At 46.3% G+C, this 24,431-nt stretch overlaps 1 protein-coding gene across 1 annotated transcript in view; it reads right to left on the reverse strand.

Annotated features, from left to right (window-relative positions):
* Window positions 1–12,446: 12,446 nt before the first annotated feature.
* The window catches only part of LOC114886743 (DENN domain-containing protein 5A), a 28,088-nt gene continuing 16,103 nt past the window's right edge, over window positions 12,447–24,431 (reverse strand). The window contains exons 7-15 of the mRNA XM_029207664.1: window positions 23,783–23,911; window positions 20,018–20,139; window positions 18,695–18,840; window positions 17,997–18,115; window positions 17,423–17,604; window positions 16,727–16,809; window positions 16,106–16,229; window positions 14,958–15,126; window positions 12,447–13,463 (exon numbers count right to left, since the gene is read on the reverse strand). Of these exons, the coding sequence (XP_029063497.1) occupies window positions 13,280–13,463; window positions 14,958–15,126; window positions 16,106–16,229; window positions 16,727–16,809; window positions 17,423–17,604; window positions 17,997–18,115; window positions 18,695–18,840; window positions 20,018–20,139; window positions 23,783–23,911 (1,258 nt within the window). The 3' untranslated portion in view covers window positions 12,447–13,279. The remainder of the gene's footprint in view (window positions 13,464–14,957; window positions 15,127–16,105; window positions 16,230–16,726; window positions 16,810–17,422; window positions 17,605–17,996; window positions 18,116–18,694; window positions 18,841–20,017; window positions 20,140–23,782; window positions 23,912–24,431) is intronic.

Below are 24,431 nucleotides of genomic sequence, written 5' to 3' on the forward strand. Positions count from 1 at the left end.
CACTCACAACCTGCTGTTGGGAGTAAAAATTGCTACAGCTGTTTTGGAAAAGAACTTGACACATGCTGCCTACCAGCAATTCCTCTCCTACATGTATATACCCAGCAGAAATGTATGCACATTTTCACCGAAATACTCTAAAGGAATGTTCTTAGCACCATTATTCACAATAACCCAACACTGGTAGTAGCCCAAGTGACCATCAACAGCAAAATGGATAAATAACTTCATACTATACGGTACAGTCATACTATTCAGTAGTTAAAATGAATGAACTTCAGCTACATTTTTTTAAAAAAAGGGATAAATCTCACAAAGTTAATTTTGAACAAAAGAAACCATACACCAAAGAGGACACACGGTATGATTCCATTTGTTTTCAGTTAAAGAATGGGCCAGTAGTTCTCAGCAGCATCGGCAGCACCTGGTAACTTGTTAAAAATGAAAATTCTTGGGCTCCAACATAGAACTACTGAATCAGAAACTCAGAAAGTGATTGCCAGAAATCTGTTTTAACAAATCTTCCAGGTGATTCTGATGCACGCTAAAGCTTGAAAACAACAAAATTGATTTATGGTGTTAGAAGTTAGGATCCTGATGATTTGGGGGGAGGAAGGGAGTGGTGATGAATGGGGCATGAAAGGTAATAATAGGTAATAATAATCATCTATTTTTTGGCCTGGGTTGGAGTCATGCAAGTGTTTCCAGTTTCTGATGAGTCACTGAGCTAAATGCATACTTGTGAGTTGTGCACTTTGCTGTTTACATGTCAGGTTTCATTTTAAAAACTTACTAGAAAAGTGATAGATAATAAAACTGAGGAAATCTTCCAAAAATAAAAACAAAAAGATGGAAAAATGAGTGAGTGGTAAGATGAAGTATAGAACATACAGTGCCTCAATAATAGACATTCCAGAAAAAGAAAACAGAAAAAGGAGAGGAAAACAGCCAAGGGATAATTTACGAAAATTTCCTGGGCATGAAGCCCAAGAATTTGCAAATGAATTGAAAGGGCCCCTCAGGTGCCTACAATGGATAAAAGAAAACACATACATGCACACACGTAGGCAAATTTTATCATCAGAGACAGAAAAGATCCCACAAGCTTCCATAAGGTAAAAAAAAGTCTCATACAAAAGGTCAGACATCAGAGTGGTTTTGGACTTCTCAGTAGCAATGCTGGAAGCTAGGAGGCATGAGGCAATGCATTTAAAATTGAGAAAAAGTATTTCCAAGCTAGAAGTCTATCTTTTTCCAAACTAGGAATATGTAAGGGTAGAATAACAACATTTTCATATATGTAAGATCTCAGAAAAATGTATGGCCCATTACTCTACTTTCTATGGATGTTACTGGAAGATATGCTCCACGAAAACAAGAGAATAAACTAAGAAGGAAGACAGCATGGAACACAGGAAAACAGAATATCCAATACAGGGGAGTACAGTAACCAGAACCTTTATACAATGTGATGCCCTGAAGCCCAGGGTGATGGTGAAATGAGAGCCCAGAATGACAGCAGCCCCAGGAGCCACCAGTCCCGCCTGGAGCAGGTCCAAGGGTCCAGGAGAGACTTCTTTAAGAAGACAGGAATGCACTGACTGTCTGGTACAAACTAATGCATTGAGAGGAGCTTCTGACAACTGGCCAAGGATCTGGGGTTAAATTAGTGATTAATGCAAGGAAACAAGCACTGAAGGGACCATTCCAAAGTTCCACTCTGGCTCCAGAGCTCCCAGGGCATCGGTCAGGGCTGTGCTTGGCCTGCATGGCAGTCTGACTTCTTTCTCTCCCAAATCCTCAATGCTGTCTGAAACATCCTACACACTAAGACCCATCTCAGAGTTTGCTTTCTGGAAACACCAACCTGCAACACAAGACAACTCCAGAGAAAAGAAAATTTGTGGAGGAAAGGACAATTCATCATATTTTACTACATCATGCAGCAGTCAACAGTGTTTACATAACCATAATAATGTAAACTTTACATGTTGATCTAGCCAAAACTACCATATCATTTTATCGGGAGGACATGAGAATGGGGAGATGTGTCCCGGGAATATAGGAAGAAAGTGAGATAAGTCCTCAATTTCCATAGCAAGAAATGAAGAAAATAATACCTAAGATAAAAAAATCAACAAGTAGCAATTCGAGGCAGTTGTTTAGAGGCACAGGAGTAAATACGAAAGTAATTAGCTTAATAGGACGTGAAAGTGATTGCTTCTGCTCCTGAGCAGAGGGAGAATGTGTAAGGGATTGCTAGGATTTTTCATAGCAAGGTTTATAGAATTATTTGATTCTTCAAACTATGAGCATGTCTAACTTTCATAAAAACACAGCTAAAATCAAAACATTAAGCCTTGGTAGTGCGATCAGGTGGGTCAATTATGGTATCCCCATACAAGATATTACACAGCCCCTAGAAATGATGCCAAGATGAATTATCTATTGAAAAGGAAGGATGCTCTTAATACCATGTTAAGTGGAAAAAAGCAGAGTTCAAAATGATGTGCACATTAAATCAACTTTTAAAATTAGATACAGAACGATTTAAGTGTGTAGAAAAAAGTCTAAAGGTATATACACCAAAATATTTGGAGTTACTCTCTTTACAAAGAGTTACTCTCTTTACATGGTGGGGAGTGGTGGGATTTTTATTTTCCTCCATTTGTTTATCTTGTAGCCCAAGCCATCTCTGTATCCCCCAGTCTTCCAGCCTTGCAGAATCACCCTTTCTTTTAACATTTAAATAAAAATGGCTGAAACCTTCATCTTATATACTAAGGAAAGTATATAGCAAATGTACGTAAGCAAGTATATATATATGCAAATTCCAATGCTCTCCCCCAACACTGGTGCAAATTTCCAGATGCCTAGTTCTCATGTTTACTCTGATTTCCTCTTCCTGCCGCCCTCGGTTTCCCTGGCATCCCACTTTCTACAGCTGTTTCCTTCTCTCTATCCTTAGTTAACACAAACATGGAACATTGTCCTTTTTCCTTGATTTCTCCAAAGAATGTCTTACATGAGGCACTGCTGAAGGACTACAGCTCTGCATGGCGTGGTAGACAACTTAAAATCAGCGGGAGCATCTCTGTTCCAGTGTGTCCTGGCTGACCCTGCTTCTGGGGGATTCTCACCGGACATTCTTCTTCTCTGACCCCTGCCTCTCACAGAGCGGCTGGGTCCCTTCAGGATACCCTCACTTCTGGCCCAGGACCCCACTCTGGGTCCTTACCTTCCACCAAACCACCAAATCCTTCAAGTCCTTCATTTTCTTATGCAGAGTGTGAGGTCTCCCTTGTGGAACATGCTTTTTCCAGCAGGAATATCTTGACCTTTCATATCCAAAAGACCATCAAGAACCCTTTAAATAGTCACCTCCTCCAGCTTGAATTAGTAGCCAGAGCCAGTTCTTCCATTTTGTCTTTCCATTACATGTGTAATGGCTGTGCATTTTCTATAATGACTCTGTATTGCTTTCGTAATTAAATTATTTTCAGTAAGAGAAGTGCCATGGAAGTTAGGAGTTCAGGCCATGAGCAAGTGTAAATGTCAAGTCTTAGGACCCCAGCAACTACCCGCAAGCTCCTGCTCTGTGCCAGGCTGAGGAGATGCTCATTAGGGCAGTGTGGGTTGTGGAGGCCACGGCAGGCCCAGAGTTCCACGGGGCTGCTGAGCCCAGTGTGGTCAGGTCAGCAACAGGACTCCAAGGAGACATGTGGCCAGTGCAGTCAAGGTGAGGACCTTGCCCCAGCTGACCATGACGCCTGCCTCTTTCCTCTCTATCAATGTCATCAGCCCAGGCCTGGCACAGGTGCAGCCCCTTCCCCTGGAAGCCTTCCCTGAGAGCCCCTCTCTCAGAAGCTCTGCTACTTATCAGCTGTGTGGCAAGTCAGTCCACCTCCCTTGTGCCTCAGTTTCCTCATCTGTGAAACAGGGATAATAATATTTGTAAGAATCAAATGAGAGGGACTTCCCTGGTGGTGCAGTGGTGAAGAATCCGCCTACCAATGCAGGGGACGCAGGTTCGAGCACTGGCCCGGGAAGATCCCACATGCCGCGGAGCAACTAAGCCCGGGCGCCACAACTACTAAGCCTGCGCTCTAGAGCCCACAAGCCACAACTACTGAGCCTGTGTGCTGCAACTACTGAAGCCCGCGAGCCTAGAGCCTGTGCTCTGCAACAAGAGAAACCATCGCAATGAGAATCCCACGCACCGCAACGAAGAGTAGCCCCCATTCGCTGCAGCCAGAGAAAGCCCACATGCAACAACAAAGACCCAACACAGCCAAAAATAGAATTAATTAATTAATTAACTTAAAAAAAAAAGAATCAAATGAGAAATACTTGTAAAGTGGTTGGAATGGTGCTTGGCTCAGAGTTAGTACTCCATAACGTTAGCGATCATCACCATCATGGTCATCGCTATTCTTGTCACCGCGTCCATGGACTTTGCCCTTGACAAAGACAGCACATGGACATGTGTGGGAGGCTGCCTGGGGGAGAGCCCAGTATGATTTACCTCTGTTCTCATCACAGCCAGCAAAGGTACCAACATGGAACTCATGCTCAATGCCTACTTGATTAAAACTTTGGAGAGAAGAAACAGCCCAGCTAAGAAACCACACATGAGCATGACCTGCCCTGAAACCCGTTTTGAGTTCATTTTTGTATGTGGTGCTAGGTAGGAGTCCAACTTTATTCTTTTGCATGTGGATATCTAGTCATCCCAGCACATCTGTTGAAAAAGACTATTCTTTCCCCACTGACTTATTTTGGCACCCTGTCAAAAATCAATTGCCTGGGGACTTCCCTGGTGGTCCAGTGGTTAAGATTCCACACTCCTAGTGCAGGGGGCCCAGATTCGATCCATGGTCAAGGAACTAGATCCCACATGCATGCCGCAACTAAGAGCCCACATGCTGCAACAAGAAGATCCCGCATGCCGCAACTAACCTGGCACAGCCAAATAAATTAATAAATAAATAAAATTTTTTTTTAAAAAAACAGTTGACTGTAAATGTGAGAATTTATTTCTGAATTAAATTCTATTCCAGTGATCTATATGTCTATCCTTATGCCAGTACAACACTGTCTTGATTACTGTAGCTTTGCAGTAAGCTTTGAAATCAGGAAATGTGAGTCCTCCAACTTTGTTCTTATTTTTCAAGCTTGCTTTGGCTATTCTGGGTCCCTTGAACTTCCACATGAATTTTAGGATTAATTTATCAATTTCTGTGAAGTCACATGGAATTTTGGTAGGAATTGCACTCAACTATAGATCAATTTAGGGAGTATTGCCGTCTCACCAGTATTAAGTCTTCTGATCCATGAACATGCATATCTATTTACATCTCCTTTAATTTCCTTCAGTGATGTTTGGTAGTTTTCAGAGTATACATAGGTGTTACACTTTTGTTATAGGTTCCTAAGTATTTTATTTTTTTGATACTATTATAAATTGTTTTATTAATTTAACTTCAGTTTGTTTATTGCTCCTGTAGAGAAATACAATTTATTTTTGTATATTGATCTTGTATTCTGAAACCTTGCCAATCTTTCGTTTATTAGTTCTAATAGTTAGTATTTGCTCACAATTGCTTAAGTGCCTAGAACAGTGGGTGGCACATAACTGGGACTCATAAATTTGTTGGATAAATGAATGAAAAAGTGAATGAAAATACTCTCGGTGTTTTAAGGGTCAGGCCAGAAGACTGACCTACTGGACCACCTGTGAACAAGGTCATTCTCTCAGTGTGCAGAGTGGCAGTAGGCCCAGATGGAGCTAAGGGAGTATCTCATCAGCAGAGAAGATGCCAAGATGGTATCTAAAACTTTAAGTTGGAGTCAAACCACAAAAAGCATGACCTGGGTCAGAGCACTTATTTCCTCCAAGATGGGTGTTCTGTTCACAGTGAAAGGAAAATCACCCAAGGCCCCTCACATTTGGAAGAGCACACCACGTACCTGAGATTATTGACCTAGGACAACGAACACCAAGTTATATTTTAGTAAAATTATGTAACTTTAAAGAAAAAGCATTTTGAGCATTTAGCCAAAAAAAAAAAAAAAAAAAAGCATGTGATTTTAAAAAGAAATAAAGTGATCACTGGACTTTTTGACAGTAATAACTCATGCCAGAGACAGAATAATGTATTTCAGATATCCAAGGAGAGAAAATGTGAGCCAAGATCTAATATCTAGCAAAACTGACCTTCAAGTAAAACATGTAAGAACTCTGGAAACAACATTCCTATGAGTCGCCCCTAAGGAATTTATTAAAGAATAAATAAATAGTGACTGAGTGGGAAAAACAAGAGGTGGCTAGTTTATTGGAGACCTTAAGACACATGCTCTAGTAGGTGGGTAATAAACCCTATGAAGACTCAGGGACCTGCTACCTCACTGAAGTTTTTAGCTATCCAGTGGTCATGGGTGTGCCAGAATATCCCCTTCAAATTAAAAGACCGATTGATGCCTCTTTCATCCTCTACCACAAAGAAGGAAGCTCAGCACCTGGAAGGCCTCTTTGGTCTCTGGAGGTCCCACATTCCACAACTAGGAATTCTTCTCTGGGGACACAGAAAGTGCCAGCTTTGAGTGGGGCCTGGATCAGAAGAGGGCTCTACAAGAGGTCCAAGCTGCTAAGCAAATAGCCTGTCACTTGGGTCATACGATCCAGCAGACTCTATAGTGTTGGAAGTGTCAATGATGGGTAAAGATGCAATCTAGAGCTCATTGCAAGCCCCAGGGAAAGAATCACAAAGTAGGCCCCTGGGATTCTGGATCAAAGTCATGCCATCTACAGCAGAGAATTACACACCTTTTGAGAAGCAGCTCCTGTCCCTGGGCCCTGGTTTAGATGAAATGCTTATCCATGAGCTCAAGTGAAAAGACATCAAGAACTTCCGGTTATGAACTGGGTTCTGTCAAGCTGGCCAAGTCATAAAGTCAGGTGCAGCCAGCAGTAGGTCATTGTAAGATGGAAATGGTAACCTTGGTTTGCTGGTAGGTCAGCTTGGTATGTGGGTGGAAGCCAAAAAGGACAGTGGCTGCATGACAGTCACATTCAGGAGTTGCCTTGAAAGACAGTCGGAAGCAAGGGAAAATTTTCCCAGTGAGCTGCAGACTGTGACCCTGGTTATGGAAGGAGAGCTGTATACAAGAGGCTGGACACACATTCCTGGGCAGTGGCCCGTGGCCTAGCTGGCTAGTCAGGGGACTGGAAGGAAAGGGTCTGCAAGACTAGCGACAAGAAGGTTTGGGGTAGAGGGGTGTGGTTGGACTCTTAGAAGGAGACAGCCAGTATGTCACACATCACCACCCACCAGACAGCATCCACCACAGAAGAGAAGTGAACTAAGTAGATTAAATGACTCAGCCACTTTGTCACTGGCCACCCTGGAACGGGCACAATAAGCACATGAATGGAGTTGGTCACAAGATAGATATGGAGGCTATGCATAGGCCCACCAGCACGGACGCCCATGTACCAAAGCTACTCTAGCTACTGCTGCCTCTGAGTGTCCAATCTGCCAGCGAAAGAGACCAAAGCTGAGCCCCAGATATGGCATTATTCCTTGAGGAGACCAACCAGCCACTTGGTGGCAAATCAGCTATGTCAGGCCCCTTTCATCCTGGGAGAGCCTGCAGTTCATCCTCACAAGGACAGAGATCTATTCTGAAAATGTTTGCCTTTCCTGCCCACAGAACCTCAGCTAGCACCAATATCCAGAAGCTTAGAGAGTACCTGATCCTCAGGTACGGAATTACATGCAGCATAGCATTCAACCAGCGCACCACTTCACAGTGAGGCAAGTTAGGGAGTGGGCCCGTGACGTTAGGATCCACTGGTGATTGAGATAGACAGATAGATAGATAGATAGATTTTTTTTAATTGCACCATCCAGACGCTACCAACCTCAAAGAGTCCTGACATGGCCTACTAAAGGCACAACTGAAGCACTAGCTTCAATAACCTGAGGCAATAATCTTCAAGGGTGGGGTGCCATCCTTCAGGATCCAGTATATTCATTAAATCAGAGACTTTCATGTGCTGCTGCGTCCCTAAGGAAGAATACATGGTTCCAGGAACCAAGGGGCAGAAGAAGGAGTGGCCACACTTACCATCACTTCCAAGGGCCCACTGGGGGACACTGTGCTTCCTGTTTCTGCAGCTCTGGGTTCTGTGGGGTTGGAAGCACTGATCTCCAAAGGGAGCACACTCTTTCCAGGGGACACAGAACTACATTCTTTAGGTCCCGGTGCATTGAACTATAGGCTCCAGCTGCCACCAGGGCACTTTGCATTCCATGTCTGAGGACCAGCAGACAAGAAAGGAGTCACCATCTTGGCAGAAATAATTGAGCCTGAAGAGCAGGAGGTGGTAGGGCTGCCTTTATACATAGGGGATGGGTAAAACACACGTGAAACCCAGGGCTTCCTAGAGAAATAGCTGATTCCAAGTTTAGGACGGAAAATGTACAAGAGGAGCTTGGGACATCTTGAAATGCCAGAGAGCAACCACCAGAGTCTTGTCAAACAACTCAGGAGCCAACCAACTTGAAGAGGCTCCCAACAGCCAAGACGGGACAATAAAGACAATAATTGCAATGAAATAAAACCCATCAAATATGTTTATTCATAAGTTCATAGTAATTTTTTTTAAATAGCCACCTTCTGAGGATAGCAGGGAACCAGTCCAATTTATTGTCTTAAAAGTTGAGTAAATAAAAGGAAAGAATTAAGCACTTATCCTGCCTTTCCTATACAAACTCTACTGAGAAATCAAATAGATGAGGGGGGAGCATCTCCTTATAAAATTATTCCATCTAATAAATGAAAACAAAATGATAGATTAGAATATCCCCATGTTGCAACCCCCAGTGAATTACTTACCGGATGTAGGTGTTGAGCATCAGTGACTGCCAACACCAATAAAAGTGAACACCAGTCATGAGGTGCCTCCTGGTAAATGAGCATACACTGCCTAGAGTCTCATCATCAGAGGGATCCAACCTGAGGCAAATCAGGTCTCTGGATCTAGCTGCTGATTTGCAGGAAGTGCAGAGAGTAAAGGAGCACATTGAACTGCACCCCCAGGGTGAAACTAGCAAAATCCAGGCTGTGGAAAAACTACAGGTCAAACTGCCCAGGTTCCTCAACAGATAAACTGTAGAGAAAAGAAAAGAAAGGGGTAGAGGAAACTCGTTAGATTAAGAGAGATGTATCAAGTCTAAAAAAAAAACAAAACAGTAAAACTAAACTATAGTGTGTAGGGATGCACACTTGGGTGATAAAACAATAAAAGAAACTCAAGGAAGTCATTACTGTAAAGGTCAAGAAGTTGGAAGGAGGGAGGCGGCTGGGACAGGAATGGGGAATGGGGAGCTTGGAGGACGCTGGGGAGACTGGTAAAGCTCTATTCCTGGCCAGGGTAGTGGTTACAAGGGTGCTCACTTCGTAACAATTCACTGAGTTCATCTGCTTGTTTATTGACCAGTCCCTGAAATCTCAGAGTCTGAGAAGCACTGAGTTAGAGCGGGTGCAGAAGTCGAGGCAGGAAGCGCTGCTTACTGAGCACACTGACTGCACTTGATCTACCCGGAGCTGCTTGAGAGGCAGTTGACTCAAGTGTCCTTGAAACATTGAGCTACTGAACATGTCTGTTCTCTTATATCACACATCATTCCGAAAAGGGTTTGCTGCAGATTATAAAACAAAACGCAGTAGAAAGTGAGACATTCATATTCATAGCACAATCGGCTGTTAGAAGGAGCAGAACACAGATGGTTCCAGGAGAGCCCTGATTTATAAAACATGATTCACACTTACCTTCTCAGCAGCGTCTGCTGGAAAGGGTGTTGCTTCTCTACTGCTTTTGGCTGACTGAGGCCACCAGCATCCTCCGTCAAAGCACATAATCAAGTGCTGGATGCTTGCACATATCACACAGAGCCAGGACCCACTGGACCACTTTACAAGTTAGACCCATGACCACATCCAGGAAGGTCATTTAACTCTAACCGGCTCGACCGGTGGCTGAAGGCAGAGGAGAAATACTCCCAGGTTACCTAAACAGTACCCTCCCCTTGCTCCTCTGAGACGTGGTCCGGTCATGGGTGAATCTGCCAGGCAGTAGACCATACACGTTGGTTATGAGCCTATGTTGCCAGTGACCTGTTCAGGCCACACAGTTGTCCTGTCTCAGCCCAGCAGTTATGCTCTGACCACAGGTTTCCATTTCTCATGTCAGAGAAGGAGGGGCCAGAGCATCAATAACATTCTTCACAGGTGTAAATGTGCACAAGGAATGCCACATACTGGTGGTATGGCTTTCATTTTTGTGCCTGCAGCATGGGTTCATTCTTTCATTCAGTCCACGTCTACTGAGCACCAGCAATGTTCAAAGCCCTGGGATACCTGTCAGCCTTTTCCCTGCCTCCCACTTTGCGGATGCAGAGCCCACACATATGCTCTCCTCCCTGTCTCGGACTTGACTCTAGAACTAGACTTCCCCAAGCTTCACGGTACGGCAGGCACCTTCACATCGCCATGCCTTTGCACATGCTGTTCACTCTACATGCAATGTCCACTCTTGGGACAATCCTCCACCGTAAGCACAACTCACTGTGGTCAGTATCTTCCCTGATGTCATATTCTTGCCTTGAGCTCAGCACTTGCCTCTGAGCTCCTCAAGGACAGAGAGTCTGGGTCTCAGTCAGGAACCAGGACAGGGCTTGATACAATGGGGTAATAACAACGACCAACATTTACACACCACTGACCTATTCCAGGCATATATGCAGAGTCATTTAGTCCTCACAACAAACCTATGAGGCAGCCACTATTACCATTCCCATTTCATCGATGGTGAGTAAACTGAAGTTCGGAAAAGTTACATAGCTTGCTCTAAGTCCCAGTAGCAGAGCAAGAATTCAACCAAAGGACTTTGGCCCATAGTCTGTGATGTTAACCAGTGCCAACGAATTCATGTATTCCACAGACACCTACTAGGTACATAACCTGTGCCAGCTACTACTTCATGAACAAAGTGGATTGGGTTCCTCCGTCATAAAACTTACATTTAGAATTACCAAATAATTAGTATAATGGTTGCCGATGTTAGGAAGAAAAATAAAGCAGAATAGGGGGAAAAAGTGACCGTTGGTATTTTAGAGTGGTCAGAATAGGTCTCTCTAAGGACATCTGAGCAGAGGCCTGAATCCAATAAGGGAGTAGTTGTCAATGGAAAAGCCACAAGCTTGGAGTGAAACAGTCTGGTAACTGCAAACTACTTACATGATGTGTGGCCTTGGGCAAGTGACCAACCTTCTCCGAACTTCGATTTCCTCACCTATAAACTGGGAATAATCTAAACTTGCCTTGCAGAGTTGTGAGTAAAAGGGAGAGGTATGTGTAAAGCACCTGGCTTAAGGTCATCTCTGATCTCGGCCCACAACATGCACATGCTCCAGAGGCACTGCCTACCTGCTCCACTTTCAAAAGAACCTGAAGACTCCCACCACCCGCTCACACCCCCTGCCGGCAGGACGGTGCACTGCAGCTGTCCCGGAAGCCTCCAGTTGCTTTCCTCACCTCTTTAAAAAGCCTCACCTGAGCACTGTCATCACGGAAGGAGATGAATAAGAGACCCTCCCCGCCCTCTAGGAGCTCAGTCTAGGGAGTGGGCCCAACATGAAAGCAGGTAATAACAACCCAGAGAGGAAGTCCCAGCATCTAAGAAACTACAGGAGCACAACGAGAGAATGATTAACCGTGCCCGGGGCGGGGGGGGGGGGGGGGGGGGGGGAAAGGAAACCCCCAACAAAGAACATAAGTGGACAAGAGGGGAGGCATTCCAGGCAGAGAACAGAACATGCAAAGTCAGGGAAGCATAAAAGAGGACACTGATTGGCTTGAGGTGCTGTACTTGATTGTGCTACACTTCTGGAGCTTCCTGCCAAAGCAGCTTGGTTGAAGAATAAAACCAAAGGAAGCTGATTCCCGGGACCCTTATAAAGCTCTATCACCTGCCATCCTGGGAAAAAGCAAATCTTCTCTCAAGAAAAAGCTTTCCTTCCCGAGGGCAGACAGGGTCTCCTGTGCCGTGTTCCCACACCTGGTCTTTCTTACCCTTCAAGAAATGGCCCATCCCGTCTCGGTCAAGTGACAACTTTTGCAACCTTGGCCAGGTCTTTTCCCCTCTCTGCCTCAGCCTCCTCCTCTGGGTAGTGGGAAATTAACCCTGGGATGCATCCCTCTCAAACAGCCAGGAAAGCTCCTGGTGCCGCAGTGGGTAGGACCCAGGACACACAAGGCCCTCTGGGCAGTCCTGGCCTGGGAGGCGACGCTACAGCCTGGTTCTCTCAGACAGACCCAACTGCACCCTCTACTACCCACTCCTCGCAATACCCCATGAAAGTCAGGGACCCACACAGTTCTGTTTCAGGTGTTTTATTAAGTGGGCCATACTGCAGCTGGTTTCTAAGTCGCAAAATAACATAAATTTAACAATGATAACATAGCCAGTTAGACTGTGACAGCTTTTTCTTTCCTTAGAAAAAAGAAAAAGACTTAAAACACACAATGGAGGGTTAAATAAATAATACATAAAAGAAAGAAAAGGAAAACCTGTTAAAACGTGCTTATGTTTACTTCTGTGCAACTGCGTGCCAAGAGGAAACTGATTTTCTGCACGACGATACATCCTGGCATGTCTCCTTCCCAAATAATACTGACAAAAAAAAGAAAAGACATGGAGCTGACTCATCAGTGCTTGCAGAGGCACTACTAAAAATCCCTTTGAGTGGAGTTTGGGGCTTCCTGCTCAGCACACCTGTATGTGGCCCGTGAAAGCCAAATATCCATAATAATGTTAATATAGAAAACATCAGTTTAAAAACAATGTGGAATGGCCTCATTAACGCGGCGGGGACGAGGAAGCAGAACTGCCCCGCACGTGCCGCAGGCTCAGTCCAGGGAGGCCGCAGGCTCCAGCGCGTGGCCACGGCGAGGGAGGGCACCAGCTTCAAAATAAGCGGCACCAACCTCGTCTCCCTCTCCCTATCACTCTTTCACATGAAAGTGTGTAAAAAGCAAATCAGCAAATAAACTCTAAAATAGATTATTTATTCCAAAAATCCTCTACTTTTCTTTTTACAGTGAGTGTACATCTCCTCTCATCTCCTGCACAACTCGCGTAGGCCCCTTTGGGAAGAAGGGGGGAGAGCTACAGGCGAGTCTCTGGGTCCTGCTGCTAGCTGGTGCTGGGAAGTCAGATGTCGATGCCCTTGACCAGGGATGTCTCCAGCGTGATGTTGAACTCCTGCAGTGTCTGCAGCACGCGGATCAAGGAATTGACAAGTGTGTGGTCTTTGATCAGCGCCACATCCTCATACATGTGCGCGGTGATGGGGCAGTCAGCCAGCAGGGCGATCCAGTGGTGCAGGAGGTGATCTCTGGCAGGGAAGGATCAGTCCAGATGCGTCAGAAGGGAAAGGGAAGGGAGACGGTTAGCGAAAGCCCAAGGGGGAAACCTGCTCCATCACACCCTGAACAAAGTCTGAAGCTGGAGAAGCAGATATCTCCCCGCAGCCCCCTTTCCCTCCCCTAAGCACACTTGGCGAAGATGTCTTACACAGCTTTAAAAGGCTCCCACTGTGGGCTACCGAGCCCTAGGGATGCCAACCCAACCTGACCCAAACAGGCCCTGTCATCTGCCAGAAGGCCTGTTCTGCGTCCCCCTCTAGCCCCCCAGACAACCCCACCAACAAGACACCATGTCCTGTCAGCAGCACTTCCTCCATCTCAACAGCCAATCTCTCCTAGATCGTCGCTCCTCCCCACAGCGACCACCACCAGGAATAACACTGCAAGCTGACATCCACATAGCACTCAGCATGTGCCAGTCACCATTATAAGAGATTTAACCTTCATGACAACCCCATGATGTGAGGTAGGTGCTATCGGTGCTATTATTATCCCCACTTTACAGATGAAGAAAGTGAGGTTGATGGAGGTTAAGCAGCTTGTCCAAGAGCACACAGCTAGTAAGTGGCTGATCTGCAATGTGAACCTGGTGAATCTGGTTCCTGAATCTGTTTTTAACCACTATGCCAACTCCCTCCCTTCCACAGCCTAAATAAAAACTGCCTTGTTTATCTGGGCTTCGTGCTCTCACCTGACCCACTGGAATAACCCCTAACAATCTTGCCCATGAATACCATCCATGATATCAAATCACTATCATTTCAGTCCCCTGATTAAAAATCAACTCTGTCCCAGCTCCCCATGGCCCCTATCCCTTAAAGTGTTTCCTTCCCACATTCCACCTGTTATTTCCTGATCCCACATGCTTTGCTTCCTTTAGGGCCTCTCTGTTAGTTCTGTCTGCTTCAAGCTCCCTCCTCACGTCTACCCTCCCGTTAAGGCTCACCTCAAATACCACCTACTCCCTGAGCCTCCTCTGATCCTTCTTCTCTACATTTTCAGCAAACATGATGAAAGCGTACTTTTTTGAACTCTCCCAAACTTCTGCCTTGTACTAAATAATCAGGACAGGTGAACTTCTAAATGGTAGAGACCGTATTTTATTCAGCTCTATTCCCACACCTTCCGTGAGGCCTGGCACATTCAAATGTTTGTTAAAGAAATTACTAGATATATACACTCTACTTCAAATTTTGTCAGGGGGACGGTTTTATTCCTTCGCATCAAAATGTGGCCCCTCCTCCCCAGTTACATACATGCTTTCATCCCCACCCTACTCCTCTCTCTCACACGCACACACACACACACACGCGTGGTGCATGAAGAAAAGTAAGGGCCTCTACCAACGCCTCACCTGCCCAAGGGCACCTGGCCATTAGCCACTCCACCCCCGCACCACACTGGGCCTCCAGCACCACCTTCAGGGCTGGCTGTGTGCACACTGGGCCATGAGGCTGCAGTACCTGGCTCCCAAGCACACCAGCATCTGAAACTTGCCATCCTTGCCAATGTTCCGGGGATTATTGTTGATCGCAGTGACAAAACGGCAGAAGTTCCGGGCCCTCGTATGCCAGTTTTCCTCAGGAACAAGTTCATTCTGCTCCAAAGTCTCGTAATAGGTTTGTGCTTTTTCTGTGAAGAGGAGACAAGCCTGCCAGTGACAAGGGCTCTCAAAACCGACCTGTCCCTGACTGTCCTGTAGGCCTCTTGCCACAGGCCTACCTCCGTGTCAACGCAAGTAACTTAGTAGGAATAACATGAGTGCTCTGAGGCCACTGGTCACATTTCAAAATAATCCTTATGAATGTCTGGAATTCTGCTGAGAAAGAGGAATCTGCATCCTGCTGTGAAGCAGCCAAGTGCTTGCTTTTTGTTAGTTGTGGTCTCAGACTTCAATTCTAAAGGCATCCTAAAAATCACACATGACTGACCAACGTTCAATATGGCATCTTCAACTGAAAACGAGAGAGACTATGTATATTTAGTTTGAAAAATTTGAAAATTTGTGTTTCATTCACTTTGATAGTATGGTTTAACTGGCCATTTTGTCTTTATGTTTTATTTTGAAACCATTTACTTTATAAAATGTTCCATATGGATATTTATTTTCACTTTGAATAAATTAAAACAATCGGTACTTTAAAAAAAATAAAAATAAAAAATGATCCTTATGTTCCCTATCTCTCTATTTTAAATTTCTTTATGTGGCCCTTGATATAAAGATGGTCCTTTCTCAACAAAACTCTTGAGGGAGAAGCTTCTTGCATCAAATTCTCCAAGGGGGTGTAACACAGGGCTTGGACTCCAATGCAACTGGTCTTTTGGACCTATGAGCAGGAAGTGTGAGGAGTCATGACTAAGCCTGTATTATATATGACAGATGCCTGGAAAGAACCTTTCCTGTCCAATTCTCAGGAGATGAGGGGCGAAGGGTGGGAGGGCTTCTGTTATTACCTCCGAGAAAAGCCAGGGCAAACAAACACATCTAACCTGAGAGTCACCTGATTTGGCTTCTGTACCTCAGACCCCAGTGGTCAGCACCCACATTATGCTGATGATTCCCCCATGTCTCTGCATGCTTTTCCCACCCTCACACCCTAGCCCAACTCACCCAAGAAATCCCAAATGAAGACATTTTTGAAGAGCCGCGGTGATTTAAATCCATGCTGGAAAGCCTGTTCCAGGGCCGAGACAAGGCCACATTCTCCACAAAGCAACAGCGTCAGACTACCTCGCTATATAAGGAAACAGAAGAGAATGCCAGGCTTGCCTCAGCCAAGATGCCCTCCCACCACTGCATCCCCAGCCCACTGCCCACACCTGGGAGGGCAGCAAGAGACATGCAGGGACCTTGTCTAGTCTCCCCAGCACCTGGCAGGGCCTGACTTAGAGCAGCTCTCAGTAAGTAGCTATTGAATGAACAGATGATGGTTCTGGGCCCCCAGCAGGGGACAAAGCCCATGTGGCCAATGTTCAGGGAGACCCAGACAATTTCAGAAGAGGACAGAAATATACTGTCCATTGGAGACCCAGGGACTCTGCTGGGTTGTCAGTGAGTAAGGAAAACAGGGCAACCCTAGGCACAGGCCCCCAGAGAAAGGAATCTGCTGAATCTCAAACTAACTGAGGCACACACTCCATGTGCTGGGCTGTCCACAGCACATGGGCCTGGAACAAGATTATTCTCTCTTACTCAATATAAGGCCCTGGGTTGGAGGGCAGGGAGGCTCACCTCTTTCTCAGGCTTATGGAAGTGCTTCACGATGCCATTGACTGCCTCACCGATGGACTCCTGGATCTGCCCAGTGTTCAGCTCTGATAAAAATCAAGCAGATATCCAGTCTCAGGTTAACAGTACTTAGTTGACTGAGCAAAAGACTGAGGACATAGGAAGACCCACGGGAGAGGTAGGGCAGCTTGGACCCTGGGAAGAGTGGCTCTTGCCCACCCAACTTTGCTGAGCTAGCTCTTCCTAAAATCTTAGGACAAAAAGCAAAAGCTAGGATCTTAGAGTTCTGTCTCCAGAAGATGCTGGTCAAGTTTCTTCTCCACTCTGCTCTGGAACTTTTGGCAACCAAAAGAGTGCCAAGCCTTGACAGTGAAGCCCAGGAACCAGGAAGGGGAAGGGCAGAAAGTAAACCCCTCTCCTCTACAGGGGCACATACAAATAGCACAGAGGACCCAGGCCAGGATCCAGGAGCTCTCCCCTCTCCTTCCAGTCCTCTAACGAGAGTGCCAATTCCCCCCCAACTGATTCATGAGAGGAGGGTGACAAATGCCTGGGGCTGCTTTGTCTTTGTCGGCAGAGGTGGTTCCTGAGGCAGCTGCACAGGCTGTGGGGAATCTGGGCTCCCTTATCAGTACTTCCAGAAATCTGCCCATTCCCCAGGCAGGGCAACATGAGGGCCCAGCCCCATCTCCCACTTACTGGGCTTGCTGTTGGGTGAGATGGTAACAAGCCTCCGGATGACGCTGGGAGACTGCTGCAGGGGCGGGGTCCGGCATGGCCTCTCGTCCACCTCAGGCTGGGATGTGAGCAGATCCCCGACTAGGACCCGCTCCAGGCTTCCGTCATCCATGCCCTTCCCCAACCACCGGCCACACGGGAACCTGAGGGTCAGGCAATAGCCTGTCAGAACTGCCAGCTCCTTCAGCGTCCCTGATCAGCAAAGGCCATCAAAAAGCCAATCCCTGAGGACAAGATCTGAAACCGGGCTGGGGATCCTCAAGGCCCTGCTCCTCATCCCACCGTGCGGCATCAGGGAAGCCACCCGAGTGACAGGTGGCCTGGAACCTGTGCACAGCGATGTCATACACCTTCACTTGTAAAGCCCTCCTTCTATTTCTTTTCAGGGCATGAGGCAGAGCCAAACAGGAAGTTGCCTCCGCCTATCACAACCTAAAAGGTCTCCCTGAGAACCCCACATACCCAAGCATCAAACACAGCCCCTGGTGGTACACCTAGCCCCACTGTCTCAGGGCATAGCTGAGGGAACACTTACTTGTAGGTATGTCCGGTGATCTCATTCCTGACCATCACATACTCAACAAGCCATTTGGCATACAGCCCAGAGTTATCATGGCCTATCTGCACCGTAGTGAGCTTCCCCAAGTTCTGGTACTGTGAGAGAACAGCCAAACAAAGAAGATGGGGTAGGTCAAGAAAACAGAAGAAAAGCGCCACACTCCTCAGAGGCACACATCTGACTGGCTCCCTGCAACGTGGCCCCCCAGTATCTGCAGGGGCAGAGCTCATGGCTCCACCTACTGCCAAAGCTGGCAGTATAGTACTACCTCATGAGGCACGATGCCAAGAAAGAAAGAGACCACTACCTGGAGGAAGACTAGGGCCTGGGAGCAGAAGGCTCTGGAAATGGCAGAGCAGTCTGAGCTCTCTGTGAACATTTGGGCTCAGCAGCTGAAAGAATTCTTGGGGGTTTTTCAATACACCATGGACAAGGAGGTATGCAAGTCCAGATGGGTGCCTTCCAGCCAGAAACCACTTAGACAGGGCAGGTTCCCCCATCCTCAGGTCAACCCTTGGCTCTGGCCTCTGATCGTCTTGGGACAGGTCAGCTGTGCTGAAGCGTAACACTGTATAGAGCAAGGCCTCTAAAACCCTGGAGAGAGCTTCCCAAAGTAGCTGTTGAAACTCCGATCCCCATAGAGCCTGGGGCTGTGGTCACCGGATAACACGTACCTCGAAGGTCATCTCTAACACATTCCTGGGAATCTGCAGGATCTGTGTCTCACCCAGTTCTCCCGAGATGCAGATCCATGGGTTGGCGGTGAACATGGAGCCCCCCAGCTTCTTGCTTGGTACAATCAGGATGTGGTAAGGAATCACTGTTTAGGGGAAGCCACAAAGGCATTGGAGGGGATCGGGAATCCCTCCCATACCTGAGAGGGTCCTGACCTGCCCCAGGTGTGCTGGCATGATTGGGGTTCCTGGTACATAGCCTGGAGCAGCAGGTCCTGAGGACCCAGTCTCTGGCTGGCTTGGAATATTAGCCAATCTTCCCCTCAATCTCACTCCTCCCAGGGTTATCACCCAAACATCCAAATCCAAGCCCATCTGCAAGCTCAGAGCTAAGTAAACCTGTTCCTTAAACAATATCTAACTCAACACTAACTCAACACTGCACTGAATTGCTTTTCAGAGCACTTTTCTATCTATCATCTCAAGGACTCTAATAACAATCTCCAGAGAGGCCAGGCAGGTATCACAATGCCTTTTCTGAGGAACTGAGAGGGAAATAGTTTCCCCCAGGTCTCCTATATTCCAGTCCAGTGCTGCTTCCACTGAAGCCTACAACCCTTTTCTCTGAGAAGGAGGATGGGTGTCATATAGAACAAGAGTCCACACTGCTGAAGCTGCTGAGTCACTGGCCAAACAACTAGTTATGGGGCAAATTCAGACCACCCCCCACCAAACAAAGCATCCTAGCACCAAAGAAAGTTGAGGCTCCAAGGGCCTTCCTTAGACCATTTTAAACCCTCTTTCTCGCTCTGCAAATAGGGAGACCGAGCCCCACTGCAGGAGTAGACACCGCTCACAGATCCATAATGAGTTAGGGCAGAACAGGGCCTGGACCCAAACCTCCCACTGCCATCTGGAGTTCTTTCTGCTACTTCAGGAAGAGCTGTTGTTCCCTGGGGGCTACTCTGAAACTTTCTGTAATGCTGAATGACTCTCTCAGCCCAAAACAAGAGGGAGGTTTCTTTACAGGTGTGCAGGGAGGGCAGTGAACTTCACCTCCCACACCCCACTCCACCTTAGGCCCCCAGCGCCCAGGGCCACAGTAACAACACAATGGCCAAAAGCGCTCAGCTCCCTAGTTCAGAACAAGAGTAAGAAGCTTGAGAGAAAATACAACCTCCAAGGAGGGCAAGTACACCTCTCTCCCCACAGAAGAAAGTACAAGTGATAATCTTTCTTTAAAAAGGGGACAGTAAGTTAGCCTCAGACAGGCTCATGAAGACTGGCATTGGGAAGGCTAGTGGGGAGCCCAGGGCTACTCACGGATAGTTGTGAAGACATTGGTGAAGCAGAAGTAATCGACGGCATTGAAAGAGAGGAGGTGATAGAGGAACTGCTCCTTCTCATCATCACAGCGCAGGAAGGCATAGCGCTTGTACAACTTTCTGTCAGAGAAGAGGCAATACATCAGTCTCCCAGACAAAAGGAGGGATAAGAGGCTAGAATTAGTCAGTTGTGGAAGGACACAGCTAAGGGAAGAATGTGAGTCAAGCCTCAAGCTCTTTAGGGCCACCGAAAAAAGGAACAAAGCCAGCTACTCCAACTGAGGGCTAGAGGGAAAGTGGCTTTAGCTACAGCAGGAACAAAAACCAAACTCCACCTGTGTCCAAGAGTTGACGTTACTATAATGTAAAGTGTCAGACGTCATGGGATCTTCTTTCCTAACCTGAGGGCTTCTATAGGGCATCACCCCAGTGTATGGTGTAGGAGTAGCAACAGCAGGAGGTCTGTGGTCACCATTCCTTACCAGAGCTAGTCTCTGACCCTCAGCAGACCTGAGATCCACAAGTCAGAACACTGCTCTGAACATGAATGTAAGCTGAGGACAGCTTCAGAGGCAAGGAATGGAATGATCCAGGTCATAGGCAAGGAAGAGCTGTGCAGACGATGTCCTTCCCTTCTTTTCAAATTTCCTCCCATCCCCACCCCTCATCCACTGCTCACTCATCAAAGGCCAACCCCTCTGCCTGACACTGCAGGCCTCTGGGCCTGCACAGCAATGGTACCTTCCCCAAGTAGCAGGGACACAGAGAGGCAAATGCACAGGCCCCCAGCACAAGAAACACACAGAGAACAAAGGAAGGTCCCTGTCCTGCCTGCCCAGACTGCAGTCACCATGCCAGAGAGGTATGGGATTCAGTAGACCTGTGAGGTTCTACCTAGACAGTTTATAAGGTAGGAAAATTTACCAACCAAAACCTACTCTGTGCAGGTGCTGGAGAGGGAAGCACCTATCCTCACATACAGTCTAGATGAATAAATCTGATAAAGGCCACAGTATAAGACATAATGAGCTGCCAAATGAAAGGCACTCTCTGGGAATTTAAAGACCCAGAAGTTTCGATGGTCCTAGAACAGGAGGGCCTGAAGGACAGCACAAATTTAGACAGGGGTTGTAGAAGAAGGAGAAGGACAGGGTATAAAAGCCAGTTTGGCTAGAGTTGAGGGCTCAGAGAAGTGATCAGTTAGCAATGAGACTGAAAAGTCTGGCTAGGGTAAAATTAAGGCAGGCCCTAAATATTCAGGCTAAAGAGTTTGTAATCTGCCCTACAAGTAATATGTTTCTTAGAAGTAAAGGGAAAGCCATAACCAACTTCAAGAAATTTGAATTTAGTACAGCTGAAGGGTGAAAGGGGCATGAGGATGAAACCTAGGGAGTGGCAGTAAATAAGCAGACAGATGGAACAGCGGCTAAGGACCTGAAATGTGTATGTGGGAGGTAAAGCTAAGCAAGGAGTCACACGAACTCCAAAGTGTGAACCGAGGTAGGGAGAAGGAGTATTGGGAGAGGTACATGGTTCATGCCTCCAATGAAAGCAAATTTTAATAAGTGGAAAACAAATGGATAATGATAACACAGACCACCGGGGGTAAAAAAAAAAAAAAAAAAAGGAATGAACAAATACTGTAACAAATGCTATGGGTGCCTGGAGGAGGAATGGACTAAGTCTCTGGGGAGTCTAGGCAAACTCTGGCAAAGAAGACTTCTGACTAGGCCCTGAAAGGGCTGAACACATCCTGAGAAGTGTGAGGGGTTTGATGTGGCTAGAGCTTTAAGCAAACTTAGGAGAAAGGTGAGAGAGGGTAGGATGGAGTAGTAGGTAGGTTTTGATGAAGTACACCTTCCTCTCTCCCTATATCCCACCCAAAACGCAATCTGTGGCAGCAAAACTCTCATTTTATACTCACTGGAGTAAATTCTAAGCTTTTGTCCTCTAACAGGGATACAGTTTAAAGAAACCAAAATTAGTCTCCTCACCAAAGTCTGTGCCCTGTTTGCTCCTGCCTAGGCCCTTAAGTTCACAGGCCCTAGACCTATCCACTGCCCTAGACCTTCATAAAGTTCCTGAGCTTGACTCCCTCTTGGCTACCTCTCTGCCATGTCCTCCTGCCAACTTGCAGCATCTCCTGACAGACGATGCCCACACCGGCCGAAAGGAATCACTTCTGCCCTGTCAGCCCCTAGTGCCCACACAGCCACAGATTTTCCCAGGACACACAACTGTCCTCTAGAATCTGGTATGCAAACAATTCCCTTCCAAACTCCAGGCTTAAATGTTCACTTGTTCTCTTTTAGTTGTCCTTCCAATCTTCAAATATTATTCCTAAACCTTTTCACCACTAAAGGGAATCAAATGTAAGCACTTTAAGAGTTGCTATTTTGTAACCTCTCAAAGTGAGCTCTCTAATCTATCAAGATTTTGAAACTGGTCTCTTGCTGTGGTTTAAACACACAATAAAGTCTAAAAAATTACATTTTCACTTTAAATAAAAACAGATTCTCCAGGTTTAATCAATTCACTTACACAAAATTTCCCCAAGGTCCACTTCTCTGCTTTATTGTCCACAGGGAAGTCACATAATAAAGGATACCATGAAAAGATGCCCAAGGAAATGCCAAAAAGAAAAATACCCAATAGGCTTGCCAATGAAGAAAGAACCAAACATATTATATATAGGAAAAGACAGAGAGGTGGTAACTGAGAGGCAGAGAAGGGAGACAGCCTTCCTCCCCACTCCTGCTCTAGTAACTAGGGTATGGAACGAATGCAAAGGATATAAAATCAAGAGAAGGGAACTGTAGATTTAGTGGCTCCTAGGAGTGAGGAAGAGCAAGGACCTGGTTACTCTGGGCTGGCCTACACTCAGGAGAGAACAAAAGAGATAGGGTATATCTTAGAAATTTCTTTTTAATTCTCCAATCCTTTCCCCCTCAAGACAGGAAAGAGACCAAGAAAATGCCCTATGCCCAACAGGTATACAGGTCACTTGAGTGCCACAAGGAGAGGAGGACCCCCAAAACTCTGAGGTATCCAATGAGGATTCCATCCTTCTCACTACCTCTGTAAGAAAGCTATTTGGGGGGGCGGGGATATAGATCAAGAAGGTAGGGAGAACAGATATAACAGAATTATTCTTCTACAGATAAAGAAGAAGAAGAAATGTTACATCACCAAAAACTTCAGGAAGAATATATCACCAAAACAAGAAAAGTCCTCCCATCTTCTTTATGGGAACTGATCCAAGGTAGAGCACAGCAAGAGCTCATTGGTTGACCAATGGCTGAAAGAGCCTGGATAAACCATAGTAAGTCCCAGAAGAGAAACCAACAGCCAAAAGAGAGGACCACTGCTTCCTGGAGTGGTTGTGGCTAGAGGCCCGCAGAATCCAGGCCTTTAGAACTAAGTTAGGAAAAAAAAAAAAAAGAACTAAGTTAGAGAGCATGAAGTCAACTGATTATGTCTGAATGTTCCTACTAAAATAAGTATGCTGTGTTGAGCAGCGCCAAAAGAGTTAATTCATCTACAGGAAAATATAAAAAATATTGCAGTGTAAGTGTACAACAGTGTTCTACAAAGAAAAGAATAAAGAAAAAAAGAAGAAATGCTGCAAAACCTTCATATGCAATTTGAGTTTAGCTGAATTCAGCAGTAATGATATACTGAATACCCTTCCCTTCCCACGGGGGTTTCCAATCCCTCCCGCCATTCCCAGGAGCTGGTTATACTCCAAGTGGAGTGGCCTTACTTGGTGAGCTCATGGTCTGAGAGAAGCTGCTTCAGGTGTCTGGAAAGTAACTTTTTTTCCATGGACAGTCGCACCCATGCTCTGGCTTTTCCCACATCAGTCTTGATTTCCCCAATGTTCTGGATGTGCCTGAAGGGGGAATGGGGAAAGGGGAGTGGAGGGTAGGGTGGGAGATGAACTCACTATCAATACCTCCCCTGTAACACCAAAGGAAGCCTGGCCAGGAAGCCCTGCTGCATCCTGAGAGAGTCCATCTCTCTTGTTCTCTAAATCCTGAGCTTCCATGTAACTTTGCCAGATAGACTCAGCATAATTTGGGGGGCTGGGGAGGAAGCCAGTACAGCTCTTAAAAAGCAAGGCTAACCCCAGAGGTCTCAGACCTTGAAATACTCTGGTGTAATTCTCCAAAAATGTCAGGAAACACAATTGCTTGTACAGCTCTACAAATGCATCATGAAGCACAGGACCAATGAAGAGGGATTCCTGGTTAAATGAGACACTGTAGAAGCCCAGGTCACTGAGACCCTGCTATTTAAAGTGGACACCTCAGACTTCCCTGGTGGTGCAGTGGTTAAGAACCCGCCTGCCAATGCAGGGGACACAGGTTCAAGCCCTGGTCCGGGAAGGTCCCACATGCTGTGGAGCAACT

Source organism: Monodon monoceros, unplaced genomic scaffold (genome assembly GCF_005190385.1).
Source record: "Monodon monoceros isolate NGI ecotype Baffin Bay Population unplaced genomic scaffold, NGI_Narwhal_1 Super_Scaffold_7, whole genome shotgun sequence".
Classification (NCBI taxonomy): Eukaryota; Metazoa; Chordata; class Mammalia; order Artiodactyla; family Monodontidae; genus Monodon; species Monodon monoceros.